Source organism: Marmota flaviventris, chromosome 11, assembly GCF_047511675.1.
Source record: "Marmota flaviventris isolate mMarFla1 chromosome 11, mMarFla1.hap1, whole genome shotgun sequence".
NCBI classification, from domain to species: Eukaryota; Metazoa; Chordata; class Mammalia; order Rodentia; family Sciuridae; genus Marmota; species Marmota flaviventris.
In genome coordinates, this window is record NC_092508.1 from 14,841,761 (window position 1) to 14,869,572 (window position 27,812).

At 39.3% G+C, this 27,812-nt stretch overlaps 1 protein-coding gene across 1 annotated transcript in view; it reads right to left on the reverse strand.

Annotated features, from left to right (window-relative positions):
* Mogat1 (monoacylglycerol O-acyltransferase 1) overlaps positions 1–23,977 on the reverse strand; it is a 46,654-nt gene extending 22,677 nt beyond the window's left edge. Inside the window, exon 1 of the mRNA XM_027941893.2 lies at positions 23,636–23,977. Within this exon, the coding sequence (XP_027797694.2) occupies positions 23,636–23,729 (94 nt within the window). The 5' untranslated portion in view covers positions 23,730–23,977. The remainder of the gene's footprint in view (positions 1–23,635) is intronic.
* Between the last annotated feature and the right edge of the window lie 3,835 nt (positions 23,978–27,812).

The following is a 27,812-nucleotide window of genomic DNA, read 5'->3' on the forward strand; positions in this document are numbered from 1 at the left end:
CGGAGAAGCTGAATGCGTAATCAGCAGTGGATTGTAAGTACCCGAGGCAAAGAAAGCTCAGTGCGCCCCGACTTTTTTTTTTCTTTTTTTCTTTTTTTTTTGAATATTTTTTATACAGGGAGAGTTTGTGGATTGGGTTTGTTGGCGGGGCTGTGGTTTCTGTGCCGAAAATCCACTCCGCGGGAGCCGCCATTTGCTTTCTGCTTGCTGTCTTGATGGCTCTGTATACACTGTCCAGCAGCCGCACCTAGAGGTTGGAGCTGGGCTGCGTGCCGAGCCCTGTCCTCCGAAGGCTGGACTGCAGCCTCGAGCGTCTCGGTGGCCTGTTCGCCGCTGCACCTTCGGGCAGAGCCTGCTCTGGGGTCGTTCTGCACCCCCCTGCCAGGGGACCCGTGCTCCGGAGGAGGGGGATGGAGAGCCGCGGCGGCAGCCGCTTGGGCCCCTGGGGCCGGGCACAGGGCTGAAGAGCTGCGGAAGCCAGGGCGGCTCTGCTACGGTCGCAGACAAGCGCGGCCCAGAGACGGAGGTGACGGCGGCAGGGTTTCATTTCTAGAAATCTGGACTGGAAACAGAAGCAGCAGTTTGTATAATCCCAAGAACTTGCTTATACCAGGAAGCTGTAAGGGCAACATGAATAGCATTGAGGAGATGTAACATGGTGGCAGGCGCAGAGAGATCAAGTCTCTGACATCTTCAACTGCGCGGGCATAGGGAGCCGTAAATTGTCTAAATGCTGTTTGCTCAGGATCACTAGGCAATGCTGAGCTGACGTGGATCTGGGGTGTACAGGCTGGGCCCCTCAGAACACACACACAGAGCCCGAATCGGAAGCAATTAAGCTCCGGTTCGCCTGCTTCGTGTGACTCAGCACTAACGATCCCGCTGAAATAATTGGCCGGCCCTTAGGAACTTACAGAGGTAAAAGCCAACCGAGCCTTCATAGGCAGTGGCCACAGGACTGAAACGGGGACTGGGAGAGACAGTCAGGACCCACCCGTTGCATTGGTCACCCGGCAAAGGGAACAAACGGTCACCATTTGCATGGGATATCACCATGGCAGAGAAACGGCGTCACGGGCAGAGGAGATAACTGCATTGAAACCAGCGCGACAGGTGTGTAATCCCCTAGTCATCTCTCTCCACACAGCGGGGAAACCTTAAGGGCCACTCCCAGCTCTCCTGTGAACGCAATAACCAGACCGAGGGAATCAGGAGTGGCGCGGGACTTGCGGCGCGGAACTCCCGGCTACCGCTCCCACCAGTGCTGACAACTGAGGTCTCTTGCACCAGCTACCGGGGGCGTGGCTACAGGAGGGCAAGCAAATTCGCTGGGGGATCTCAGCCCCAAGCTCTACAAACTTAGGGTCTGAGGGAGGCAAACAGGGAGAGTGAGCCCAGGTGTTCATGAAAACAGGGCTCCCAGGAGCAGCAGACCTGGCGTGTAGCCAGTATTGTGGTGAGCGCCACAGGTGAGCACGGCCTGGCTTGAGGAAACACAAGACAAGGCCCTAGACACTCAGGATTGGAGACCCGCCCAGTCTAGGAGAAAGAGCGGCTGCACAGTGAATGGTTCCCACCTATTGAGAGGAGAAGCTTGGCCCAGTGGGCACAGCTCCACCTACTGGAAGAGAAGTTAATAGAACTCTAGGACTGCATTTATTATTATTATTATCATTTTTTTTCTTTTTCTTTTTTTTTTCTTTTTTTCTCTTCTTTTTCTTTCATTTTCAATTTTTATTTGTTGTTGTTCTTTAACTTTTTTCAATGTTTCTATTTTTTTTAATTTTTTTTATTTTATTATTATTATTATTATTTTAATTTTAATTTTCATTTTTTATTATCACTATTATTTTTGTTAAAAATTTTTTTTTCATCTTTCCTTTCTTTCTTTATTATCTAATCTTTGTTATTCTTGTTTCTTTTGTCTTTTCATTTCTTTTCAATTTTCTTACTCCCCCTTCCTTGAATTCTACCTGACTACTCTCATTCTCTTTAGTGACTTCTTCCCTTCCCTTCTAATATCTTTCCTCTCAAGCATCAAATAAATCTATAAGAGTAAACAGTAACTCAGCAGTCAAACAGAACAAGAAGAAACATGAGCAGCATAAAAAACCAAGGAAGAAAAGTAGTACAAACAATGAAGGACAGCCTAAATATTCAGGAGGACCTAGAGTCAGCAGAAAAATGGTCATATAAAGAACTCAAGGAATACCTTAGACAGATGGAATGGAACCTTAAAGAAGATATGAGACAGCAAATTCAAACAGTGAAAGAACACTTTGAAAATGAATTACATAGACAGATAAAAGAAGAAGTTAAGCATCTTTATCAGGAGATTGAGATTATAAAAAAAAAAACAAACAATAATTCTAGAAATGAAGGAAACGATAAACCAAATTAAAAACTCAATTGAGAGTATCACTAACAGAGTGGAGCAAGTAGAAGCCAGAACATCAGATAATGAAGACAAAATATATCATCTTGAAAAGAGCCTAGCCAACTCAGAAAGGCTGGTTAAAAACCACGAGAAAAACATCCAAGAGATATGGGATAACATAAAGAAACCAAACCTACGAGTCATTGGGATAGAAGAAGGTACAGAGATTCAAACCAAGGGAATGAGTAACCTGCTGAAAGAAATAATTACAGAAAACTTTCCAGAAATAAAAAAGGAAATGGATATACAAATTGTAGATGCATACAGGACACCGAGCACACAAAATCACAGTAGACCAATGCCAAGACACATTGTTATGAAGATATCCAATATACAGAACAAAGAGAAAATACTAAAAGCTACAAGAGAAAGGAGGCAGATTACATTCAGGGGTAAACCAATAAGGTTAACAACGGATTTTTCATCACAGACGCTGAAAGCGAGAAGATCCTGGAACAACGTATTTCAAACACTGAAAGACAATGGATGCCAACCAAGAATTCTGTATCCAGCAAAATTAAGCTTCAGGTATGATAACGAAATAAAAATCTTTCATGATAAACAAAAGCTAAAAGAATTTGCAGCCAGAAAACCAGCATTGCAAAGCATCTTGAGCAAAACACTACACGAGGAAGAAATGAAAAACAATAACCAAAACCATCAGTGGGAAGTGCCTCTATAAAGACAAAGGGCGGGGGGAAAGCTAACCATGGAGAAACAAACTAAATTAAAAAAAAAAAAAGAAGAAGAAGATAAATAATCAAACATGGCTGGAAGTACAAACCATATATCAATAGTAACTCTAAACATTAATGGCTTAAACTCTCCAATAAAGCGACATAGGCTGGTAACATGGATTAAAAAAACAAATCCAACAATATGCTGCCTCCAGGAGACACATCTGATTGGAAAAGACATACACAGGCTGAAGGTGAAAGGTTGGGAAAAAATATACCACGCACACGGTCCTCGTAAGCAAGCAGGGGTGGCCATCCTCATATCGAATAAAATTGACTTCGAGACTAAATTAATCAAAAGGGATAAGGAAGGACATTATATACTGTTAAAAGGAACCATTCACCAACAAGACATAACAATTATCAATATTTATGCACCAAATAATGGTGCTGAGACGTTCATAAAACAAATTCTCCTCAAGTTCAAGAATCAAATAGACCACAACACAATAATTATGGGTGACTTCAACACACCTCTCTCACAATTGGACAGATCCTCCAAACAAAAGCTGAATAAAGAAACTATAGAACTCAATATCACAATCAACAACCTAGACTTAACTGACATATATAGAATATATCAACCATCATCAAGTGGATATACTTTTTACTCAGCAGCACATGGATCCTCCTCAAAAATAGACCATATATTATGCCATAGGGCAACCCTCAGTAAATATACAGGGGTGGAGATAATACCATGCATTTTATCTGATCATAATGGAATGAAACTGGAAATCAATGATAAAAGAAGGAAGGAAAAATCCTACATCACATGGAAAATGAACAATATGTTACTGAATGATCAATGGGTTACAGAAGACATAAAGGAAGAAATCAGAAAATTCTTAGAGATAAATGAAAATACAGACACAACATATCGGAATCTATGGGACACAATGAAAGCAGTTTTAAGAGGGAAATTCATCGCTTGGAGGTCATTCCTCAAAAAAAGGAAAAACCAACAAATAAATGAGCTCACACTTCACCTCAAAGCCCTAGAAAAGGAAGAGCAAAACAACAGCAAATGTAGCAGAAGGCAAGAAATAATCAAAATCAGAGCGGAAATCAACGAAATTGAAACAAAAGAAACTATTGAAAAACTTAACAAAACTAAAAGTTGGTTCTTTGAAAAAATAAATAAGATCGACAGACTCTTAGCCATACTAACGAAGAGAAGAAGAGAGAGAACTCAAATCACTAACATACGGGATGGAAAAGGCAATATCACAACAGACACTACAGAAATACAGAAGACAATTAGAAATTATTTTGAAAACCTATATTCCAATAAAATAGAAGATAGTGAAGACATCGATAAATTCCCTAAGTCATATGATTTACCCAGACTGAGTCAGGAGGATACTCACAACTTAAACAGACCAATAACAATAGATGAAATAGAAGAAGCAATCAAAAGACTTCCAACCAAGAAAAGCCCGGGACCAGATGGGTATACAGCGGAGTTTTACAAAACCTTTAAGGAAGAATTAATGCCAATACTTTTCAAGTTATTTCAGGAAATAGAAAAAGAAGGAGCTCTGCCAAATTCATTCTATGAGGCCAACATCACCCTGATTCCGAAACCAGACAAAGACACCTCAAAGAAAGAAAACTACAGACCAATATCTCTGATGAACCTAGATGCAAAAATTCTCAATAAAATTCTGGCGAATCGGATACAAAGGCACATCAAAAAAATTGTGCACCATGATCAAGTAGGATTCATCCCTGGGATGCAAGGATGGTTCAATATACGGAAATCAATAAATGTTATTCACCACATCAATAGACTTAAAAATAAGAACCATATGATCATCTCAATAGACGCAGAAAAAGCATTCGACAAAGTACAGCATCCCTTTATGTTCAAAACATTAGAAAAACTAGGGATAACAGGAACTTACCTCGACATTGTAAAAGCTATCTATGCTAAGCCTCAGGCTAGCATCATTCTCAATGGAGAAAAATTGAAGGCATTCCCCCTAAAATCTGGAACAAGACAGGGATGCCCTCTATCACCACTTCTATTCAATATAGTTCTCGAAACACTGGCCAGAGCAATTAGACAGACGAAAGAAATTAAAGGCATAAAAATAGGAAAGGAAGAACTTAAATTATCACTATTTGCAGATGACATGATTCTATACCTAGAAGACCCAAAAGGGTCTACAAAAAAACTACTAGAACTAATAAATGAATTCAGCAAAGTGGCAGGATATAAAATCAACACGCATAAATCAAAGGCATTTCTGTATATCAGCGACAAAACTTCTGAAACGGAAATGAGGAAAAACACTCCATTCACAATATCCTCAAAAAAAATAAAATACTTGGGAATCAACCTAACAAAAGAGGTGAAAGATTTATATAATGAAAACTACAAAACCCTAAAAAGAGAAGTAGAAGAAGATATTAGAAGATGGAAAAATATACCCTGTTCATGGATAGGCAGAACTAACATCATCAAAATGGCGATATTACCAAAAGTTCTCTATAGGTTTAATGCAATGCCAATCAAAATCCCAAAGGCATTTCTTGTAGAAATGGATAAAGCAATCATGAAATTCATATGGAAGAATAAAAGACCCAGAATAGCAAAAGCAATTCTAAGTAGGAAGTGCGAATCAGGCGGTATAGCGATACCAGACTTAAAACTATATTACAGAGCAATAGTAACAAAAACAGCATGGTACTGGTACCAAAACAGGAGGGTGGACCAATGGTACAGAATAGAGGACACAGAGACTAATCCACAAAGCTACAACTATCTTATATTTGATAAAGGAGCTAAAAGCATGCAATGGAGGGAGGATAGCATCTTCAACAAATGGTGCTGGGAAAACTGGAAATCCATATGCAACAAAATGAAACTGAATCCCCTCCTCTCGCCATGCACAAAAGTTAACTCAAAGTGGATCAAGGAGCTAGATATCAAATCAGAGACTCTGCGTCTGATAGAAGAAAAAGTTGGCTCCGATCTACATATTGTAGGGTCGGGCTCCAAATTCCTTAATAGGACACCCATAGCACAAAAGTTGATAACAAAAATCAACAAATGGGACTTACTTAAACTGAAAAGTTTTCTCTCAGCAAGAGAAACAATAAAAGAGGTAAATAGGGAGCCTACATCATGGGAACAAATTTTTACTCCTCACACTTCAGATAGAGCCCTAATATCCAGAGTATACAAAGAACTCAAAAAATTAAACAATAAGAAAACAAATAACCCAATCAACAAATGGGCCAAAGACCTGAACAGACACTTCTCAGAGGAGGACATACAATCAATCAACAAGTACATGAAAAAATGCTCAACATCTCTAGCAGTCAGAGAAATGCAAATCAAAACCACCCTAAGATACCATCTCACTCCAGTAAGATTGGCAGCCACTATGAAGTCAAACAACAACAAGTGCTGGAGAGGATGTGGGGAAAAGGGTACTCTTGTACATTGCTGGTGGGACTGCAAACTGGTGCGGCCAATCTGGAAAGCAGTATGGAGATTCCTGGGAAAGCTGGGAATGGAACCACCATTTGACCCAGCTATTGCCCTTCTTGGACTTTTCCCTGAAGACCTTAAAAGAGCGTACTACAGGGATACTGCTACATCGATGTTCATAGCAGCACAATTCACAATTGCTAGACTGTGGAACCAACCCAAATGCCCTTCAATAGATGAATGGATAAAAAAAATGTGGCATTTATACACCATGGAGTATTACGCAGCACTAAAAAATGACAAAATCATAGAATTTGCAGGGAAATGGATGGCACTAGAGCAGATTATGCTTAGTGAAGCTAGCCAATCCCTAAAAAACAAATACCAAATGTCTTCTTTGATATAATGAGAGCAACTAAGAACAGAGCAGGGAGGAAGAGCAGGAAGAAAAGATTAACATTAAACAGATAGATGAGGTGGGATGGAAAGGGAGAGAAAAGTGAATTTGCATGGTAATGGAGGGAGACCCTCATTGTTATACAAAATTACATATAAGAGGTTGTGAGGGGAATGGGAAAATAAACAAGGAGAGATATGAATTACAGTGGATGGGGTAGAGAGAGAAGATGGGAGGGGAGGGAGGGGGGATGGTAGAGGATAGGAAAGGTAGCAGAATACAACAGTTACTAATATGGCATTATGTAAAAATGTGGATGTGTAACCGATGTGATTCTGCAATCTGTATTTGGGGTAAAATTGGGAGTTCATAACCAACTTGAATCCAATGTATGAAATATGATATGTCAAGAGCTTTATAATGTTTTTAACAACCAATAAAAAAAATTAAAAAAAAAATAAAATAACAAAAAAAATTAAAATAAAATAAAATAAAGGTCCATCAACAATAACAACAACAAAAAAAAAAGGGGGTGCTGGAGATGTGGATCAGTGGTAGAGTGCTTGCCTAGCTCATGTGAGGCACTGGGTTCAATATTCAGCACCTCATGAAATAAATAAATAAATAAAAGGTATATTGTGTTCATCTACAACTAAAAAATTTTTAGAAAAAGAGGGCTGGGGATTGGCTCAGTGGTTGAGCACCTCTGGGTTCAATCCCTGGTACCAAAAAAAAAAAAAAAAAATCCTGTCATACTACTTTGATTGAGCCACCTTCATTCATATGTCCTCAAAGAGGGCACATTTTAGTAACAAACTTCATTTTCAGGAATTTTATTCTCACAGACAAAAATAGCATATGAGGAACAGTTTATATATCAGTGCATGTGACTTCTTGCCACTTTTATAATGAAAGAGCAATTCGAATTTTATTTCCCACTTAATATTACAGCTTCAAAATACATGGGCACCCAGCATCATGGCGCAGACCTGTAATCCCAGCAACTCGCAATGCTGAGGATCACAAGCTCCAGGGTAGCCTTAGCCTCTTAGCAAGGCTCTAAGCAACTTAGGGAGACTCTGTCTCAAAAAAAAAAAAAAAATGAAAAAAGGGCTGGTGATGCAGCCCAGTGGTAAAGTGCCCCCGGGTATGATCTCCAGCACAACAGCAATGACAATAAAAATAAATGGGGCAAAAACTGACAAAACTTGACCTGGGTAGTAGTGACAAGAATGTTCACTTAAAGTAATCCACTAGGCTTAAGTTACACCTTCTTAAAATGTCTGTGTTATGTATTGCAATTGAAAATATTTATAAAAGGAAATACAACAGTGTGAGAGAGAATACATGGAGACACAAAGCTAGGTATACTGCAAGTGCTCATTAAACAACTGCAACTTTAAAGAGTGCCATTTTTATTGTTTCTTCTATTAGGAGCTACAGTCTCCAATCTAATGCTGTTTCTGTCCCCAACTCCTACCCACTCCCTGTCCCTTCTGTTGTCAAATGACCCATCGAGTAGCTGAGTAACAGCATCTCGAAACCGCAGCTAATACTGACCCTAGATATAAATGCTTTTTCCTATATATACACACGCACGATAAGGTTTAATATATACATTAGGCACAGTAAGAGATTATCAAAGATTATAATAAAATAGAACAATTAGATCAAATATTGTAATAGTTCTTTAAAACATATTGTTTCTTTCTGGAATTTTCCATTTAATATTTTTGAACTGCAGTTGACCAGAAGTAATTGAAACCAAGGAAAGCAAAAACTGTGGATAAGAAGGAACTACTGGATATAAACACATATTGAGATTCTATATATAAGTAATTTTTATAATAAGTTATATATATATATGTGTGTGTGTGTATATATATATATATATGTATATACATATGGGTATATATATATATATATATATATATATGGGTCCAAAGCAGGACATGTATTTATATGTCTCAATACATAGAAGTCGGTACATTTTCCAGTATGGATTTAACAACATATGTAAGTGAATCTCAGGAGACTGACTTGCTACCCTCTGCTACTCTTTCCACCATGTCTTAAAGAGAGTGAGTAGAAGATCGAGGAAGTATGTGTCCTCCATACCTCTGTGGGGTGTTTTATTGCATTTTGGGACTTCCAAGAAAGTTTCCATGAGTCCAGAATCAAGGCCAAAAGAGTGCCCTTGGCCCCATTCCTAGGAGGATCATTCCATTGGCTTCTCTCTGCCCAGGTCAGAGTGCAGATGATTCACCAGTGTTGGTTCATCTTCTGTTTACTTTAGGAAGGTGTGCCAAGAATTTACAAGAAACATATACAGTCTTCTGTACTTAAAGCCAGATCAGGTGAGCCAAGGTGGAGCCGAGGAGGGAAAGGTCAGCCATTGAGTGAGGACCATCTCCTGCCATTTTACCTGGGGAATCTTACCTCAGTGACCCATCTCCTCCAGCCACATCCTACCTACCCACAGTTACCACCCAGTTAACCCCTATACATGAATTAATAACACTAATTAGATTAAAGTCCTTATAACCCAGTCCTTTCACCTATAAGCTTTCCTGCATTGTCCACATATGGGCTCTGGGGGAACACCTCACACGGAGACCATAATAACCGCCTTTGATAGAATTTGGCTGGAGCAACTTTTCTTAGCTCTCCACTTTCATTCCTTTACCTAATGACAGCATCTGTCTCCAAAGCTGCTGAGAGAATAAATGACAAGGCACAGTGCCTAGCACACAGCTAGTACTCTGCAGATTGGAGCCATTGTTACAAAAATCTTGTTTACTATTGCACATTTGAAAAATGCACAAAATTAGAAGCAGACAGACTAACAGCTATATTCCTGTTAAATTTTTCCCTTTTTGTCTTTTTTTCCCCATATGAACGAATTATGTTTTTTAACACAGCAGATCAAACATTATTTTTCATTCTGCATTTTATCAATTATTGTGATCTCGTAGCATTAGCTGTTTGGTATTATAAATTTGGTATTATAATCTCTTCTTAAATTTTTAAACAAATTTTTAGTTGTTGATAGACCTTGATTTTATTTATTTATTTATTTATATTGGTGCTAAGAATAGAACCCAGTGTCTCACACATGCTAAGCAAGTGCTCTAGCACTGAGCCCTAGTCCCAGCCCTTAAATGTTATTTTAATGACTAATCAACATTTTCTTAGTTTTGAACATCTGAGCTTCTAACAAATTATCTCTATAAATGTCATCCCAAATAAAGTTTCCTCACAGTTTAATATACTTTATGAGATAAAAAGTAAATACTGGGTCGGTAAGCAGAAAATTCGTTGTCACTTGATATGCTTTGACACTCTGGTATCTAGAATTGTCCTAATAAATTCCTGTTCCACATATTGCTTCATTCCTTTATAGTTCATATCAGAAACAGAACCAACATAGGTTTTGAAATTCCTTGATTCTAAATTGGATTGAAAGAAGAAAATGCTATAAAAACTAGATGATTTGGTAACCTCTATTTCCTATTTTTATCTCATTAAGCAATCCAAGGTAAAAAGATTCTTCTAAATTGGAAGTCAAAGAGAAGGTGAAGAGGTCAACTCCAATACATTGTAGAAGTCAGTATGGAGGTTCCTCAAAAGACTAGGCATGGAAACACCATCTGACCCAGCTATCGACTCCTCTGGATTTATCCTAAAGAGTTACAGTTGGGCTGGGGTTGCAGCTCAGTGGTGGAGCACTTGCCTAGAATATGTGAGGCACAGGGTTCGATTCTCAGCACCACATATAAATAAATAAAGATCCATTAACAACTTAAAAATTAAAAAAAAAAAAAGAGTTACAGTCATCACACTTCAGAGACACATGCATGCCTTTGTCTATAGCAGCACAATTTACAATAGCCAAGTTATGGAACCAGCTGAGGTGTCCATTAATGGATGAATGGATTTTTAAACGTGGTATACATCTATAATGTAGACAAATTTATAATGTATAATGGAATTTTATTCATCCATAAAGAACAAAATTGTCATTTGAAGGAATATGAATTGGACTTGAGAGCAATATGTTAAGTAAGACGAAAACCAGACTTAGAAAGTCAAGAGTCATATATTTTATCTCATATATGGAAGCTATAAAGAAAAAAAGAAAAAGAAAAAAATGAGGAGTGAACTCATGAAACCAGAAGAGAGAGCGATAGGGTAGAGGAGGAGGTCTGGTAAGGGAAGCGGGTGGGAAAGGGTAGGCACTGGAGAATAAAATAGACCAAATTAGGTTATGTGCATGTATAAATATGTAACAAGGAATCCTACTATTAGTATAATACATCAATAACAAAATTTAAAAACATAGGTTGATACCATTTTTTGATTAGTGTATCATAGTTATATGTAATAGTTGGGTTTATTTCGACACAATCATACATGCATGGAATTTGATCGTCTCCATTTCAGCCCCAGGTGCCCCCACTTTCCCTTCCCTCTTCTCTTCCTCTCTACCTCCTTCTTTGACTCCACTGATCTTCCCTGATCTTTATGTTTAGCTTCCACAGAGCAAAACATTCAACCCTTGATTTTCTGAGTCTGGTTTATTTCACTTATGAACCCTCCAGTTGATACCATTCTAAATCATCCAAATTCACAAACCAAGTAGAAATGAATCCTTGTATTTTAGCTGGATTGACGTGATATATTCTGGATGAAAAATCATAAAGCAGCCTCTTAATCACTTACATGCTACTTAACTCCCATAGATTCTGCTTCACTTAATTTCTCTTGAGGTGTAACTCACATAGCATGAAATTAACCACTTTAAAGAAAAACAATCCAATGGATTCACCTATTTCAGATATTTCATATAAATGGAACAGTATTATAAGGTGAGCTTTTAAAATTTTCACTTTACATAAATTTTTGAAGCTCATCCAGGTGGTAGTGAGTATCAGCACCTTTTCCCCTTATATGGCTGAACAATGTTCCTGTGTGTGAACGTTAACAGTTTGCTTATTCATTCATCTGTTGTTGTTGGACATTTGGGTTGTTCCTACCTTTGGGCTATTGTGAATAGTGCCACAATGTCCCAATCACTTTAACAGTGCAAAAAGTCCCAAACAAATAAGACTCAGCCAAAGTCTATGTGTCATCATTAAATTTAGTATCACCAATGAAAAGACAAAATTATATGCCTCTTGATTTGCTGTAATGCTGAAATATACCCAATCATCTAAACAAGAATGGGGTTTTTTTTGTTGTTTTTTTGTTTTTTTTGGTCATACTAGGGATCATATCTGGGGCTTTCCACATGCTAGGCAACACTCTGCCACTGAGCTACTTCCCCAGTCCTTTTTATTTTTTATTTTGAGACAAGATCTTGCCAAGTTGCCTAGCCTGGCTTTGAATCTCCCATTCTCCTTCTTCAGCCTCCTGAGAGCTGGGTTTACTGCCTGACTCAGATTATGGGTCTTTCTACAAGATAATTGGCTGATGCTGTTTAAAGAAAGCAACCTTGCCAAGCATGGCGGTATAGGCCTGTAATCCTAGTGGCTCCAAAGTCTGAGGCGGGAGGATCAGAATTTCGGTTTAACACCAACCTCTGCAAATTAGTGAGGCCCTCAGCAACTTAGCAAGAGCTTGTCTCAAAATAGAAAATAAAAAGGGCTGGGATGTAGCTCAGTGATTAAGTGTCCCTGGGTTCAATTCCCACTACCAAAAAAAAAAGGAAAGCAGCTTTGTAAAAAATTAAAAACAAAAAATATAGTGTGTGGAGCCTGATCTAGTTATAAAGTAAAGGTTGAATGAGACAATTGTGTCACTGATATATTTCCTGGGCATGATAATAGGGGTGTGTGTTGTGTTGCTGGGGATCAAACTGAGGGCTTTGCACATACTAAGTACATGCTCTACCACCAAGCTACATCCCCAGCCCAAATGATTTTGATTTATATAGAAAAATTCTTGTGTTCAAGGACATATTACAGAATTTAGAGATGAAATGCCATGATGATTACAACTTAATTTCTATATATATATTTGGTACCAGGGATTGAACCCAGGGGCACTTAACTACGGAGCACTGAGCCACATCCACAGCCCTTTTTCTATTTTTATTTAGTGATCGGGCCTCGCCGAGTTGCTTAGGGCCTCTCTAAATTGCTGAGGCTGGCTTTGAACTACCATCCTCCTGCTTCAGTCTTCCAAGCCTCTGGGATTACAGGTGTGCGCCACTGTGTCCGGCAATTAACAATTTAATTTCTTACTTTCAAATGTTTTGTCAGCATTGCATGTCTGGTCTGGATGTCTTGTATGTGTGGAGAGAAAGAGAAAGGAGAGGAGAGAGGGAGAAGGAGAGAGGAGAGAGAGAGACAAGGAAAGCAAATGATGAAATGCTAAAATGTCCAACAAGAATGTTTTCTTGTTTGTTTTTAGTTTTTTTTTTTTTTTTTTGGTACCGGGGATTGAACCCAAGGGCACTTAACCACTGAGCCATATCCCCAGCCCTTTTAATTTTTATTTAGAGACAGGGTCTTGCTAAATTGCTTAGGGCCTTGCTAAATTGCTGAGGTTAGCTTTGAATTCGCAATCCTCCTTCTCAGCTTGCCAAGCCACTGGGATTACAAGTGTGAGCCACGGCGCCCGGCAACAAGAATGTTTTTTAATTTTTTATTTTATTGTTGTAAGAGGACTCAACATAAGATCTACCTTTTGACAAATTTCTAAGTGTACAATTCTCTATTGGTAACAATAGGTACGATGTTTGTGACATAATAAAAAATATATACATATTTGGTCTTGTGTCCAGCTCCTACCATAGAACTCCTTAAACTATTGTAATTTCCTGATTAAGAGGGGTGCGAAGTGTATCTTTTCTTCTAATATTTGGACTTTGACCTGGGTTCCTGACACAGAGCTCCTAATGCCCTGGAATTTCTGAGTGACTGCAATGTCTTTATTCTAAGGAGGCAACAGTTGGTGGATTGCTGGTTCGGGTTGGTCAGCCATGGTTAAAAGCTTAGGACCTTCAGCGCTACTCCTACCCTCAAGTAAGGGGAGAGGGACTGAAAATGGAGTTAATAACCAATCATGCCTACATGACAAAGTCTCCAGAAAATTCCCCAAATACTGGGTTTAGAGAGCCTCCAGGTTGGTGAACACATCCAACACACAAGCTGAGATGATGGCACAGCCCAGCTCCACATCCACTGTAATAAACTGGCAAAAGCTGAATGTTTCCCTTCCTTCTGCTCACCAGATGACTGAGTTCAGGGAGAGGGTTGTGGGAAGCCCCAATCTGTAGCCAATCAGAAGCAGAGGTCACAACCTGAACTTGAGACTGACAAAGGAAGCAAGTGCAACCTAGTAGACTGAGCTCTCAGCTTGTAGGATCTATCACAAACTCCAGGGAGAAAGTGCCTGAGTTGAACTGTAGATGTCCAAATGTCAGCATGTGGAGAACTGAAGAAAGGTGGGGTGGGAGAGACAGCCTTGCACCGCTCTCAAAATTAGCTCAAAATGGAAGACAAATCTAATATAAAATGCAATACTATCAAACTCCTAGAAGATAACATAGGACAAAAATCTAGGTGACCTTGATTTTGGCAATGAGTATTTAGATATGACACCAAAGGCATAATCCATGAATGAAAGAACTAATAAGAAGCTGGATTTGATCAAAAATTGAAAATAATTGCTCTGCAAAAGTAGGTGAGTAGATAAATAAATTGGTAGATCAGACATTGGAATATTTTTCACCATGAAAACAAATGAGCTATCAAACCATGAAAGGACCTAAAGGAAACTTAAGGGCATATTACAAAGTAAAAGAAGCCAAGCTGAAGAGCCTACATACCGTAGGACTCCAATTCCATGACATTCTGGAAAGGTGAAACTATGGAGGCATTAAAAAGGTAAGTGGTTGCCAGAGGTTAGGGAAGAGGGAGGGATAAATAGGTGAAGCACAGAGGATTTTTAGAGCAGTGGAACTACAGTGAATTGTGCTACAGGGAGGGTATTTGTCATTCTAAGTTATTCAGACTCATAGAATGTAAAAAACCAAGAGTGATCCTGAGATAGAAACCTAGGGGAACAGAAAAAGAAAGACAGACTGGGTCTCAAGAGAAAAGCACCCATAAATCATGGCATTTGCAGGTAAATGGATGTAGCTGGAGAATGTAACGCTAAGTGAAGTAAGCCAATCCCCAAAACCAAAGGCCAAATGTTTTCTTTGATATGAGGATACTGACTCATAATGGCGATGGGGGAAGCATGGGAGGAATGGAGGAACTTTTAAAAAAAGGAGGTAGGGGAAGGAAGGGGGGAAAAAGGTAAAAAAGATGGTGGAATGAGTTAGACATCATTACCCTAAGTACATATATGAAGACACAAATGGTGTGAAAATACTTTGTGTACAATCAGTGACTTTAAAAATTGTGGTCTATATGTGTAATATGAAACGAACTGCATCCTGCCATCGTGTGTAAGAAATTAGAATAAATAAATAATTTAATTTTAAAAGAGACAGAGAGAGAGAGAGAGAGAAAGAGAGAGAGAGAGAGAGAGAGAGAGAGAGAAGCACCCATGAGCCATGGAATGCAGGAGATGGCCCTGAATTTTTGAAATGCAAGACAAGCATCAGTGAGCAACCCAGCCCAAACCCTTAGCCCCTGCTCTTGACCCAAGCCCTTGACCCCTGTTCTTCCTGCAAAAGGTAACAAGAGCAAACAAGTACAGGGAAAACTGGCAGGAAATTGTGTAACTCCGCCTTATTACACCTCTATCCAGCCTCTGGCAATGGTCCTTCCTTAAATACACCCCACACCAAGAGGTTATCAGCTCTCCCTCTGCAGATGGCTAGCAATGCCCCCTTGAATGTGTATTTCTTGCTTTAATCCCAAAGGCTTCTTAATCTGCAGGTGGCCAACATGCTCCTTCACATTCTCAAAATGGTAGGCATTCTCCACCCCGCCCCAATGTGTAATTTCCTACTTTATCCCAAAAAACATCCCTCCCTTGAAAGAGTCCACATTGTCCCTTGGATGTGCATCTGCTTTCCTAAGTAAATCTGTGCCTGTAACTGATCCCTGCTGAAACTCATTTTCATCAAATGTACCATTGGTCCTGACTCAGGTCCCCCCCTCCAGAAGCTCCGCTGGTGACAAACTCTAATGTAAAGTATGGAGCTGGGGTGATAATGGCGGGTCATTGTGGGTTTAGCAACTGTAACAAATGTACCTCTCTAACTGAAGATGGTGACAATGAGGGAAGCCAGCCATGTGGGGGATGGGTGGGAATCTCCGTACCGGTTTTTTTTTTTTTTTTTTTTTTCCTGAGCACTTCAAACTGCTCTAAAAAGGTTAAGTCTTAAAAGCATTTTTAGCCAATGGTATTTATAACGTGGAAAAATAGTTGGTTAGTGGAGCACAAAAGAAATACCCAGAAAGCCTTTAGAATAATTATGACTTGTTGAAAGGACTCAATAAGTGTTAGTTATTAGTTAGCTGCCAGTGACTACTTGAGACTTTTTAAAACACCAGCTTCTTAGAGTTCAACCCAATGTGTTACCTGATTTCTTCTCAGGTACATACATTATATGGATAAAAATAAAATTTTTAAAATAGGCAAACAGGAGAAAAGGATTATACCACAATTTTAACAATGGTTATCTCTAGACAGCAGTATGGAATTTTTCTAGTCTTGATAGGAGACAGACAGATGTGAGTGGTGGGAACAAGAGGTCCAGGGAATAATTCTATAAACTAGGCCCACAGTTCTGTCCCCCACATGCTTTCTTTCCCAAGAAGCAATTTACCTGCAGCCCTGACTGGCGAAAGTGACAAGATATTTCGCATTCCTCAGCAAAATACCTGTTATCCGCAAGAGAAAATCAGGCCCAAATAATGTTAATAAGAGAACCCAAGCTAGCCTGAAGGGGGAACTTTTGTGACCTTTTCCACAATCCAGATCCTGGAACTCATGGAGATAAGGATAATTCCTCCTAATCATAAAATCTGTAAGAATTTGTGGCTAAGAATCCAATCAGAACCACTCAGCATGGACCAAAGTGACCTAGAGTGGTCATGACGGTAGGGACTTGAAAGTCTGATGTCATCCTGCTGTCAGTCGGAAGTCAAGAGGAGGACCTGGGTACAACTCTCTGGAAACTTCTTTGGAATCCCTAATAAAACTGGAGTGCAGGAGAGGCACACGGTCTCTCTCCTCTCTGAGAGGCCCCACTTTCTCCCTTGAGAGTGTCCCCTTTCCCTTTCCCTAGCCCTTCAATAAACTCATGCCTGTTACTTTGAGCGTCATGTCTGAAATCTTTCTGACTTGATCTCAAGAATTAGGGCTTGAAGGCGGGCCTTCACGCTGCCTCAGTTTCCTGGAAGGCCCCAGCCCTGTAATAGTTTCTTTTAAAAACTTACACATTTTCCAAAATTTTTTAATAGATAGCGTGAATTATCATATAAAATTATTTTTAAAGAAATAAAATGATTCTACTGAAGAGAGTAAAAGATAAAACCAAGCTTACAGAACAAGTCTACTTATGTAAGAATATTCACATCTTTAAAATGATTCCATTAAATTCCCTTGAGCAGCCTATTAGTGGGGCAATTTCTGGAATACGAATAAGGTCGTTGGATTAGGTCACAATGCTGCATCAGAAAAACATTACGAAAAACACTGAAAGTTAATTTACTTTCATTAAATAATGACCAACATTAAGAAATAATTTAAAATATTTATTTGGTGCTGGGCATAGTGGCTCACACCTTTCATCCCAGAGACTCAGAAGGCTAAGGTAGGCGAATCTCAAGTTAGAAGTCAACCTCAGCAATTTAGCAAGACCTTGTCTCAATAAAAAATTAAAAGAACTAGGGATGTAGCTCAGTAGCAAAGCAACCCTAGATTCAAGCCCCAGTACCAACAACAACAATAATAATAATAAAATATTTAATTCATATATGTACCTTTCCCATTTTCATCCAAGAAGTTTTTGTTTTTTTCCCATTATGATTGTTTCTACAGTTACTTTAACCATTTACTATAAAACATAGAAAGTAAATGGAATGCAGAAGCAAGTAATTCTTATTCCTAGAGGCATTATACTTCTAAACACTAATTAATGCCATCTGTTGAATATAAAAATGTAACATCCTTCTGATTTTAAAAATTCTTATTTTTAAGAGAATTTATCTTCTGGAGTTGTTTTTTTTGTTTTTTCCTTCCTTCTTTCTTTTTTCTTTTCTTTTCTTTCTTTTTTTTTTTTTTTTGTTTGTATGTGTGTATGAGGAAGTGGTATGGGGGATTGAACTCAGGGGCTCTTCACCACTGAACTATATCCAGCACCATCACAACCCCTTTTTGAGATAGTTCTCACTAAGTTGCCCAGACTGGACTCAAATTTATAAGCCTCCTGCTTCAGCCTCCTGCATAGCCAGGATTACAGTTGTGCGCATCGCTGTGCGCTGTGGTGGCTCATGCCTGTAATCCCAGCGGCTTAGGAGGCTGAGGCAGGAGGATTGCTAGGTCAAAACCAGCCTCAGCAAAAGCAAGATGAAGAGCAACTAATGAGACCCTGTCTCTAAATAAAATACAAAAAATAGGGCTGGGGATGTGGCTCAATGGTTGAGTGCCCCTGAGTTTGATCCCTGGTTCCTCCAAAAAAAAAAAAAAAAAAGGCACACAAATCCTAACAAGGATACGTTAAAACTGTCCCATGGTCTGAATATTTCAGAAAGTTTCCAAGCTTAAAGGCAGAATAAGTATAGCCACCACCTGAAAGCCATGGAGATAGTCCATAATACAGGGGGCGCATGAGTGTGCATCAAAGTCTAGGACTCTCGAATAAATCAAGGGAATGTTAACATGCCCCCCCCCCCCAATGCTGCATCTGGGTCATCTTCCTGATCTGGCTATTTGTATTGTGGCCATGTAAGGGAAGTCCTTGGTTTTAGGAAATACATTCTGAAGTATTTAGGGACAAAGGGAAACCAGGTCTGCAACTTATTCCAAAAGCATTCAGAAAATAAGAATGTGGGGAGTGGAATAAAGAAGAAGTAAGAGACAGGAACAGAGGGCAAGAGCAGAGGAGGGGGAACATGGCAACCTGTGAACGTTTAGGGAATCTGGATTAAGGAATATGGGAATTTTTGTAACTTATATAATTTTTATTTTCTGTAGTTATTGTTTCCAAAATTATTTCAAACTAAAGGGTTGAAAAAAATTAATGGCTCTCCTGGAGATCCACGGAATCAAAACCTTTGGGAATGTGCACTTTGACAAAAATCCCTAGGTGATACTGAAATGGGCTCTGAAATTTGAAAACATGATAAACCCATACAGTAGAAAAGTCACATTGTTAGATGTCAGTTCTTTCCAAATTAATCTATAGACTGATCTCAAACAAAAATGTAATTTCAATCAAAGTCCCAGCAGGCTTTGTGTCTGTGTGTATGTATGTGAAAATTGAGATGATATTAAAATGCATATGAAAATTGTAAGGATCTAGACTAATCAAATCAACTCTGGAAAAAAGCATAGAAGTTTGAGAACTAACACTACCTGACTTCAGAAATTACAAAGCTATAATAAACACAATAGCATGCTACTGGCATCCAGATAAACAAATCTTTGGTGCAGACTAAAGATCCAGGGGCTGGGCAATGGTAGTTCAATTCACAGCAGTATCATTTGTGAAAGCTACAATTTAAATATTCAATAGATGAAGAGACAATTCCCAATATATCCCTTCAACATAATACTATTTAGAAACAAAAAGCAATAAGCTATTGAAATACACAGCAATGAAAATGAGTGTCAAAATCATCATGCTGAGTTGAAAGAAGTCCAATAAAAAAGGAACACATGAGATTCCATTTACATAAAACTCCATAAATGCAAACTAACCCATAGTGAAAGAAAGCAGATCAGTGGTTGCCTGGGATGGGGGCCCAGGAAGGAAGGGTATGTAAAATCTTTGGGGGAATGATGGTGATATTGACATCTTAATTGTGGTAATGATTACCTACCAAATTGTATGCTTTAAATATGTGCAATGTGTATTTTAATGATATCTCAAGAAAGCTGCTTAAATAAGCAAGCAAACCCATTCAGTAAAAGATCTTGGTTTCACCACTTACTTATATGTGGGCTTAAACTTCTTGAGCTTTAGTTTTTCCTAAAAAAAAAAATTAAAATAAAAAATATAATAATACTTGCCATGGGGTTGTGGGTAGAAGATGGTCAATAAATATTTCAGTTTTCCACTTTGTAATTTACAGTTTAGTGGTATACCAGCTAATAAGCATGTTTCAATTTCTTGGATATTAAGATTGGATAACAGGTATTTAACATTTAACTCAATGCAACAGTATCTGATTTCATAATTAAATGAAACATTTTGCTCTTTTAAAATATATCCCAAGTTTAAACTATTTTTTTTTCTGGTGGTGGCAAGAAAAGCACATTCCAGCATTTGAATTAGACATCTTAAAATATATAGTTAATAAAAAACTTCTTCTTGTGACTGGAAGTAACTACATGTCAACTCCTTACTTGGAAATTCACAATTAAATGGAAAGGAGTTACATTTATCTTTCCTGTAAGTACTGAAATGTAGAGTAGTTAAACAGCCCCATAAGATGAGGAAAAAAAATTATCCTTGCAGAAATTCTAGCTAATATATGAAGAAAGAATAATAGAATAAGCAAATTGCCATTTTGTAGTATCAAAACAATTCAGGCAAGGATCATGGCTTAAACCACTAAGGGAAAGGCCAACCAACAGCCAGGGGGAGTGTTCCTTCACAACACTGTCACCCCTCAAATTAATTCCTTCTTGGGCCCATTGATCAATCTCAGACACTAACATGGGTCACCCAGACGCCACGTGCATCCTGATGAGATGGAATGTGAAACACACAGCAGCATCTTGGAAGAAGTCCTGCCAAAAAGGTTTCATCTAAATCTAATCAAACCTTTAGCTCTATCTTCCATTTTAAAAGAAATACAGGGCATAAGGGAACAAGTTAACACTACATAGAAGCAATCAGATAAGTCCACAAAGTGATCCTTCAATGCATTGCTGACAAGAAAGCAAATTTGTTAGCGCGGTTCTACATGAAAGATATAAAACCAAATGCAACACATGGGTCTTGTTTGGATCCAGGTTCAAATTGCCAGTAAAGATGAATTTCTTACACAACATATGATATCTGAATATGAACTTGTCTTAGATGATTTTAAGCAGGATTTGTTAACTACACTATATGTGACAACAGTACCAATGGCTATATATAAAACACTTTTAAAAAATACATACTAAAGTATTTATGACTTTAAGAACATCATAATTTAATACATTTTTAAATATTTTTGTGAAACAACAGATAAAACAATACAGCAAATTATTAAATCACTATAAACAAGGTAATGGGTCTATGAGAACTCATGCGCTGTCTCTCCATTTCTGATGAATTCCATAATACAATTGCCAAAAATAACATGTTTCTAGTACCACAAATGTCAAATGTATGATAGAAAAACGTTTAAACTAATTGTCTGCAGAGTCACTGTTGTTTGATTCAAATTTGGCCTGGCTTCCTGAGCTCCTGTCACATTCCAGTCACTAAGCCAGTAACATGCGGCACATGTGGCTGAACCACCTACTACTGAGCCATGTGACTTTGTGCAATCTACTTCACCTTCCAGATTCTTCCTTGTAACATGAGGAAAAGATAGTCCCTACCTCACAAGGTCACAACGAGGATTATGGGTAGTTAGCTGCTATTCTGGGCCATAGAGTGGAAACAGTCATAACAAGAACATCTTGCATATCTTCTGCTGCTGGGTACTCCTTCACTGAGCTTGTCAAATAGCCAGAAAGGCCTTTCTCAAATAGCCACAAGCATAGACAAATACAATCAATGGCATACAAATACAATCAATAACATAAAAACACAATCAATGATAAGCACTATGAAAGAAAAGGACAGTGAATTGTGAGAGATTTGCTGCATGATCAGTTAGGAAGTCAGGCTCCAGTGTCAATGCATTGAAGCAGGCACATAGTGGTTGAAATAGAGACTTTGGGAAGAATACTTGGACTTACATCCAGCTCTTCCAGCTATGTAACCTCGAACAATTTACTTGACCTCTTAATTCCCTCATCAGTACAATAGTGCAAGAATAGTCCTTACCTCATAGGGTTGTTGATGAGGATGACAGGGATAATAGTGGAAGGTGCTTAGAACAGCAACTAGCATACACCATGCACTAAATAAGGTTGTCTTAAATGAGGTTGTCTTATTATCTCTTATTATCTTATTATTGGTCCTTTGATACAGAGCTAAATGGAGTATAATGCTACCAGCCCGGCCTCATAGTTTGGCCTTTAAGGGCCTAATGAGTTAATATTTTAAACTACCTTTTTCTTAGGCCCAAACTACAACCACTTAGAGAATTCCTTTATAAAGCCCTGATGCAAAAGCTCTGTTCTGAAGTGAATGAATTAGAAATGCTAGGAATGGAGCTTGAGTGTCCCTATTTTTCAGAAGCTCCTTCGGTGATTCTCACATGCAGCCAGGGTTGAAAAAACTGATCCAGACATTCAACATGTAAATACCATTTCAAAAGTGTAAAACTCTTTATAATGAAATGAGCTTATTATTCAGTCCCAACAGTGTACAAGTCATGATCTTAGACCACACAGATGATTTTCTGCTTTCAGAAGAGTTTAAGTTCCCATAGGAGGGCTTCCCACTAATTCCTTTGGCTTTTGTATTGCTGCTTGCAAATATGCACTTCCAAACTTGAAATATAAATGTGAACAGTATGTACTAGTTTAAAAAAATAATAATAATTCCTTTTGCCTTCCCCCACCTCCTTTTATTCCAAGAGCACAATAAACATTAAGGAGCCTCAGGTAAGCCTTCCTGGGCCACCTGGGGGTTTGGCTTGTGCACTTTAACAGCATTTGTGGGCTTAACTTGGACACACCTGGAACACACTCCTGGGCCAGATGATTTTCAGATATAACACTCAACTCAACCCAATGTCTGTTGAGTTCTTTGTAGGTGCCTTTCTACCCCCAGAAGATAATAAACACGGAAAAGTTAAGGAGGCTATCTGCCCTAAAAGTGTGGAGAACAGTTTCAAAAGTCTAGGCATTTGAATCAACAACTCCAGAAACGAGTTTACCAACTTTTGAGGGACTGAAGTGCAAAGTTCTATTGCTTGATTGGTCATGGTTACCTTTAGCAAAAATTCACCAATATGTATATTTATAGCCTATGACTATATATTTATATTTATAGTCTATGACTTTATTGTGGGTAAGATATGCCTTACCTCAAAAAAAAACAAAAAACAAAACAAAACAAAAAAAATAGCATAAAAGAAAATACAGTTGGTAAATAAGTTATTTGCTATGAGGTTCTCCTGGGAGAAAGGAGCCAAAGGAGAGTCCCACAATAGCTCCCAACGCCCTCCTTTGACCCGCTTGCTCTGAGAGGACAGGCCTGCAGAGTTGGAAGGTTCAAAGCCAGCGGTCGGATAGGGACTGTCGGGGCGAGGTGGCGCGCCCGGGCACCGCGGCGTTTGCCTGGTCTTCCGCGGTGCAGAGCGCCGGGTCGTTCTTACCCAGCAGTAAGAGGGTCACCACCCACTGCAGCACTGCCGCCGTCTGCAGCCGCCGCGCCAGCGGGATGTTGAGCGGCGCAAACTCGATCTTCATGATCGCTCTCAGCGAGAACCGAGCCTGTCGCAGCCACTTGTACCTTCCTCGGCGCCGGCGGGAAGTGTGGGACGGGATCCCGCCTCAAGCCAGGCACCCACTGGGCGGGGAGGAGCAGGCGGGGACAGCATTTCGCCTAGGGTTGGGGGACGCACCAGGGCTGAGGCTGGGGGCTGCCAATCACTGGCGCCCGGCTCTGGCGCTGGCCCAGAGCAGCAGCCGCCCACCCCGCGCACGGGCTGGCGCGCACAAGGGACAGATGCTGGCGGCCCGAACTCAGCAGCGCGGGCTCTCGCTGACTTGTCTAGGACCTAGCGGCTCCACCCGGATCTGACCGTTGTTAAGCTGATGGACCACCAGCAATTGCTTCATCAGCCGCCCTTAAACTCACCCCTCTCCTTTCTCTGGAATGAATGAATGGTATAGTTCAAGGAATCTCAGTTCATCTGGGGAAAGTCGTGGGTCTTAAGTCTGTTGATTTGTGCCCCCACAGTATTCCCAAACTCTGTGGGGAAGAATAGGAGCTGCTTTCTCAGTTTTGTGTCCTCAGATCCCTGCAAAAATCCTGGACTCCTTTCATTTGTTCATTCACTCAATACGCATTTAGTGTGAACCTACCACTTGCCAGGAGCCACTCCGGGTGTTGGGGATACACTGGATAACCAAGTGTCGGTGTAAAATAACAACTCTGCTTTAGGGAAATAAAATAGTTTTTTTTTTCCTGGGCCAAATATGAATGATCATGGCCTTGGAACACAAGGATTCAAGTTACCCGAGTGACCTGTCCCATAGTGGAAGGGGTTACATGAACTTTTAGAGTCATAGAACCAAAGAAAGTCTTAAGTCAATACATTGACCATAATCAAAGAGACAGCAGGCTTCGGCAAAGCAGAGAAGGCTTTCCTGTAGGTTCCAAATGTTACCTTCTAAAATTCTTGGCTTTAGGGTTGGTGGGCTAGAGGTCTGCTAAACTTCCTGATATGTTCTGAGAAGTTTATCTGGAAGTTGATCAATTAGTTACAGGAATATTAGGTCAGATACAGAGGTTAAGGTAAATGGGCACTAAAGGGTCTAAATTAGCCCAAGATAATTTTGGCTTTGGACCTAAAACCTTCCATCTCTCTACAATTCCCATGTACAGGGTCAGCCAGGTCAAACAGTACTGTTTTTAACAAAGAACTTCAGTTCTCACATGTCATTCATTGTCTTTTTCTCAGAGTATGTCTCATGGAGCAAAGACAGATATAAGTAAAGTAATTGTACAACTGGATGTATAATTGTAAGCATGACCCTACTGTGGATAACTAGAAGATTGTAGGAGCCTAGATTGGAGGGTTAGAGATGTATCTGAAGAAGCTCCCTTAACTTGAGGTTTAACAACAGATTGTGTTAATTTATCATGGGAAAGTGGAGAACTGAAGCTCCAAATCTCAGTTCTTGTGTTCCAATGAAAGAAAATTTAAAGTTAGACATGAAAAACCAAGCAAGAGAACTCTACTGTAAGTGAAAGTAAGGTAAGTTTCAAGCAAAAGCACTCTCAAGCAGAGAACGAAAAAGGAAACAATGCTGCTTCCAAAGTTAATGTTGTTTGATGTTCACCAAGAAAACTGGGGTCCACCTTCTGCCATCTCCACCAATCAGATGTCTATCTCCTCCTTCACATCTGGCGAGGGGAATTTTTAACTCCAAAAATTGTTCCTCTCCAGAACTGTCATGGCATCCTCCTATTGGGGAGAGGGGGCTTCATCTACAAATCCATTCTATATGGATGTGGGTGCTGAGATCAATGACCATGGGGATTTCAGCTGAGTGTACCTACACTGTTGATGAAATTTCCCTTCCGGAATACATTGAGAAATCTTTGGCCATGAGTCCTAACTTCACAATCACTTCAGTAAACCCTGCCAGGAGTTGGCCCCGTCGGTTTCTCTTTCTTGATTGATGCCCTTTGTTTCCACCTGTTTATTCTCAGGTTGGTGCACTTGCTGTTGTCCTACAAGTTACTTCATTGTTCATTAAAAGCAATTCAAAGCAACTCCGTGACCCCGCTATGTTATTGGTTCACATTTCACTGCTTGTTACTGACTACTACCTAACACACTGAGGCAGTCAAAGGCAAAGGGAAGTACTTGTGTAAAGGTCCTCTAAAAGCCGGGATGGGGGTGTTGTTTATAACTTTTTGTATACAAATTTTAAGTTTGTTTGGGGATTTTTTTTTTCTTTTAAGAGTCACTTTCTGCTCAGATTTCCTCTCTGAATCTTCCACCAGTGTTAGGTTGGGGTACTATGTCAGACACTGTGTGGATCCCTCCTTCCTAAGCATGTCCTCATTCTGTAGCAACTCTACAAAATGAGAATTAGCTTCAATTTTTCATCGAAAGAAAGCTAGATTCAAAAGTCACACAGCTGACAAGAGGCAGAGTAGAGAAGTTTCAAATGCAGTTTTCTCTAAAACCTGGAAAGATGAGTCATCTCTTCATCAATGGAATCAAACATGGAGCAAACATGGGTTTGGGTACCTGCTTGCATTGGGCATGGTCCCTAGTGCTGATGACATAAAGGTAAACCAAGATGTGGTCTCTGTGTTTTTGAGAATTTACATGCACTTATTGACTACTCATATGTATTAGGCTCTGAGTAGGGAGTGGGAATGGAAAATAAGAGACGTCTCTATCCTCCTGGGCTCAGGGTATAGTGGGAGGAAAAGAAAGTAAGTGTGTGTGTGTGTGTGTGTGTGTGTGTGTGTGTGTGTGTAAAATATTGTTTTAAAAGAAACGTGTGGGCTCCATTGTAGAGAACATGGGCAGCTAGTTAGAACAGACTGGAGGTAACTAGAATGAAGCAGAATGAGTCCTAGGGATGTACTGTAGGATGAGTGTAGAGGATAGTGGCCTGACCTCCTGTGAAAGCTAGGAGAACAGACATGGATCCAGGATGTGCATTAGAGAGATAAATGGTAGAACTGATTGATCAACTAGATGCATAATATATTGGCAAATAAGAAGAGCAAAACACCCAGAACTCTTTATCTTAATCTCCTAGGGTGTACTTGATAATGCTTTTGTCACTTTCCCAGAACACTCAGCTGGTAGAAAAGAACCATCATATCTCCACAACCCATGAAAGCAAAACATGGACCCACAAGGGTCCAGTCTGTGCAAAAAATCCATCATTATTTACATGAACAATTAAATCATTTACACATTCTTTTGACATTCAACATGTATTTATTTGTGCACACATCATGTACCATGTTATTGGATTGACATAATGAGAAGCCTTCAACACTTTAAGCTATTCAAAACAACTCTTCTATACGAATGTCACTTACCTGTAGAAGTAAAAATAATAGGAAAGCAGGAATCTTAGACACTATCTCTCCAAACTACACATTTCATGGACTTGGAAACTGAGAGCACAGAGTTGGGTGATTTTTCCCAAAACAACCAAGCCAATTATTGTTAAGGAGTAAATATTGATCTCTTTGTAGACAAACAACCAACTTTTCACATTAAGAAACAAAACAGATAAGAAAAAGCAATGTGGTTTAAGATATGGTTTTAATTTTTTTTCAGAGGAATTCTTTTTTTAATCTTCAAAAACCTCCAGTGTATGAAACAGCAAACCAAACCAAAGCAGCTCTACTTGAAAAGTGACAGGGACCCTGACTTCTCCAGCCTAACTCCACATCTTCCTCCTTCCCAAGTTGACTGTTTCTTTAACAAAATGAAATTGACATCAAATAGTCAAAGACATATCTAGCACCTCTGAGGCGCAGCAAAACCCAGCTTAGAAAAACACTGTTTATTTTGCTTTTGGTCTTGTTTTTTGGGGGGGCAGTCTAATATTTGGAGAAATACAAAGTCCAAAGCAGGGTTTCAGGTAGAAGTTACATATACCAATATTATTGAGAGTTTACCACTCCCAGGTTCTGTTATATGCCTTGTGTGCTATGGTGATTCAAACCCCACAAGAACTCTGCAGGGTAGGTACTATTATTCCTTTCATCATTGAAGAAATTGAGTCAAATTATTCACATAGTAAGTAGTAGTAGAATTGAGTTTCTTTCTTTTCTTTTAATCA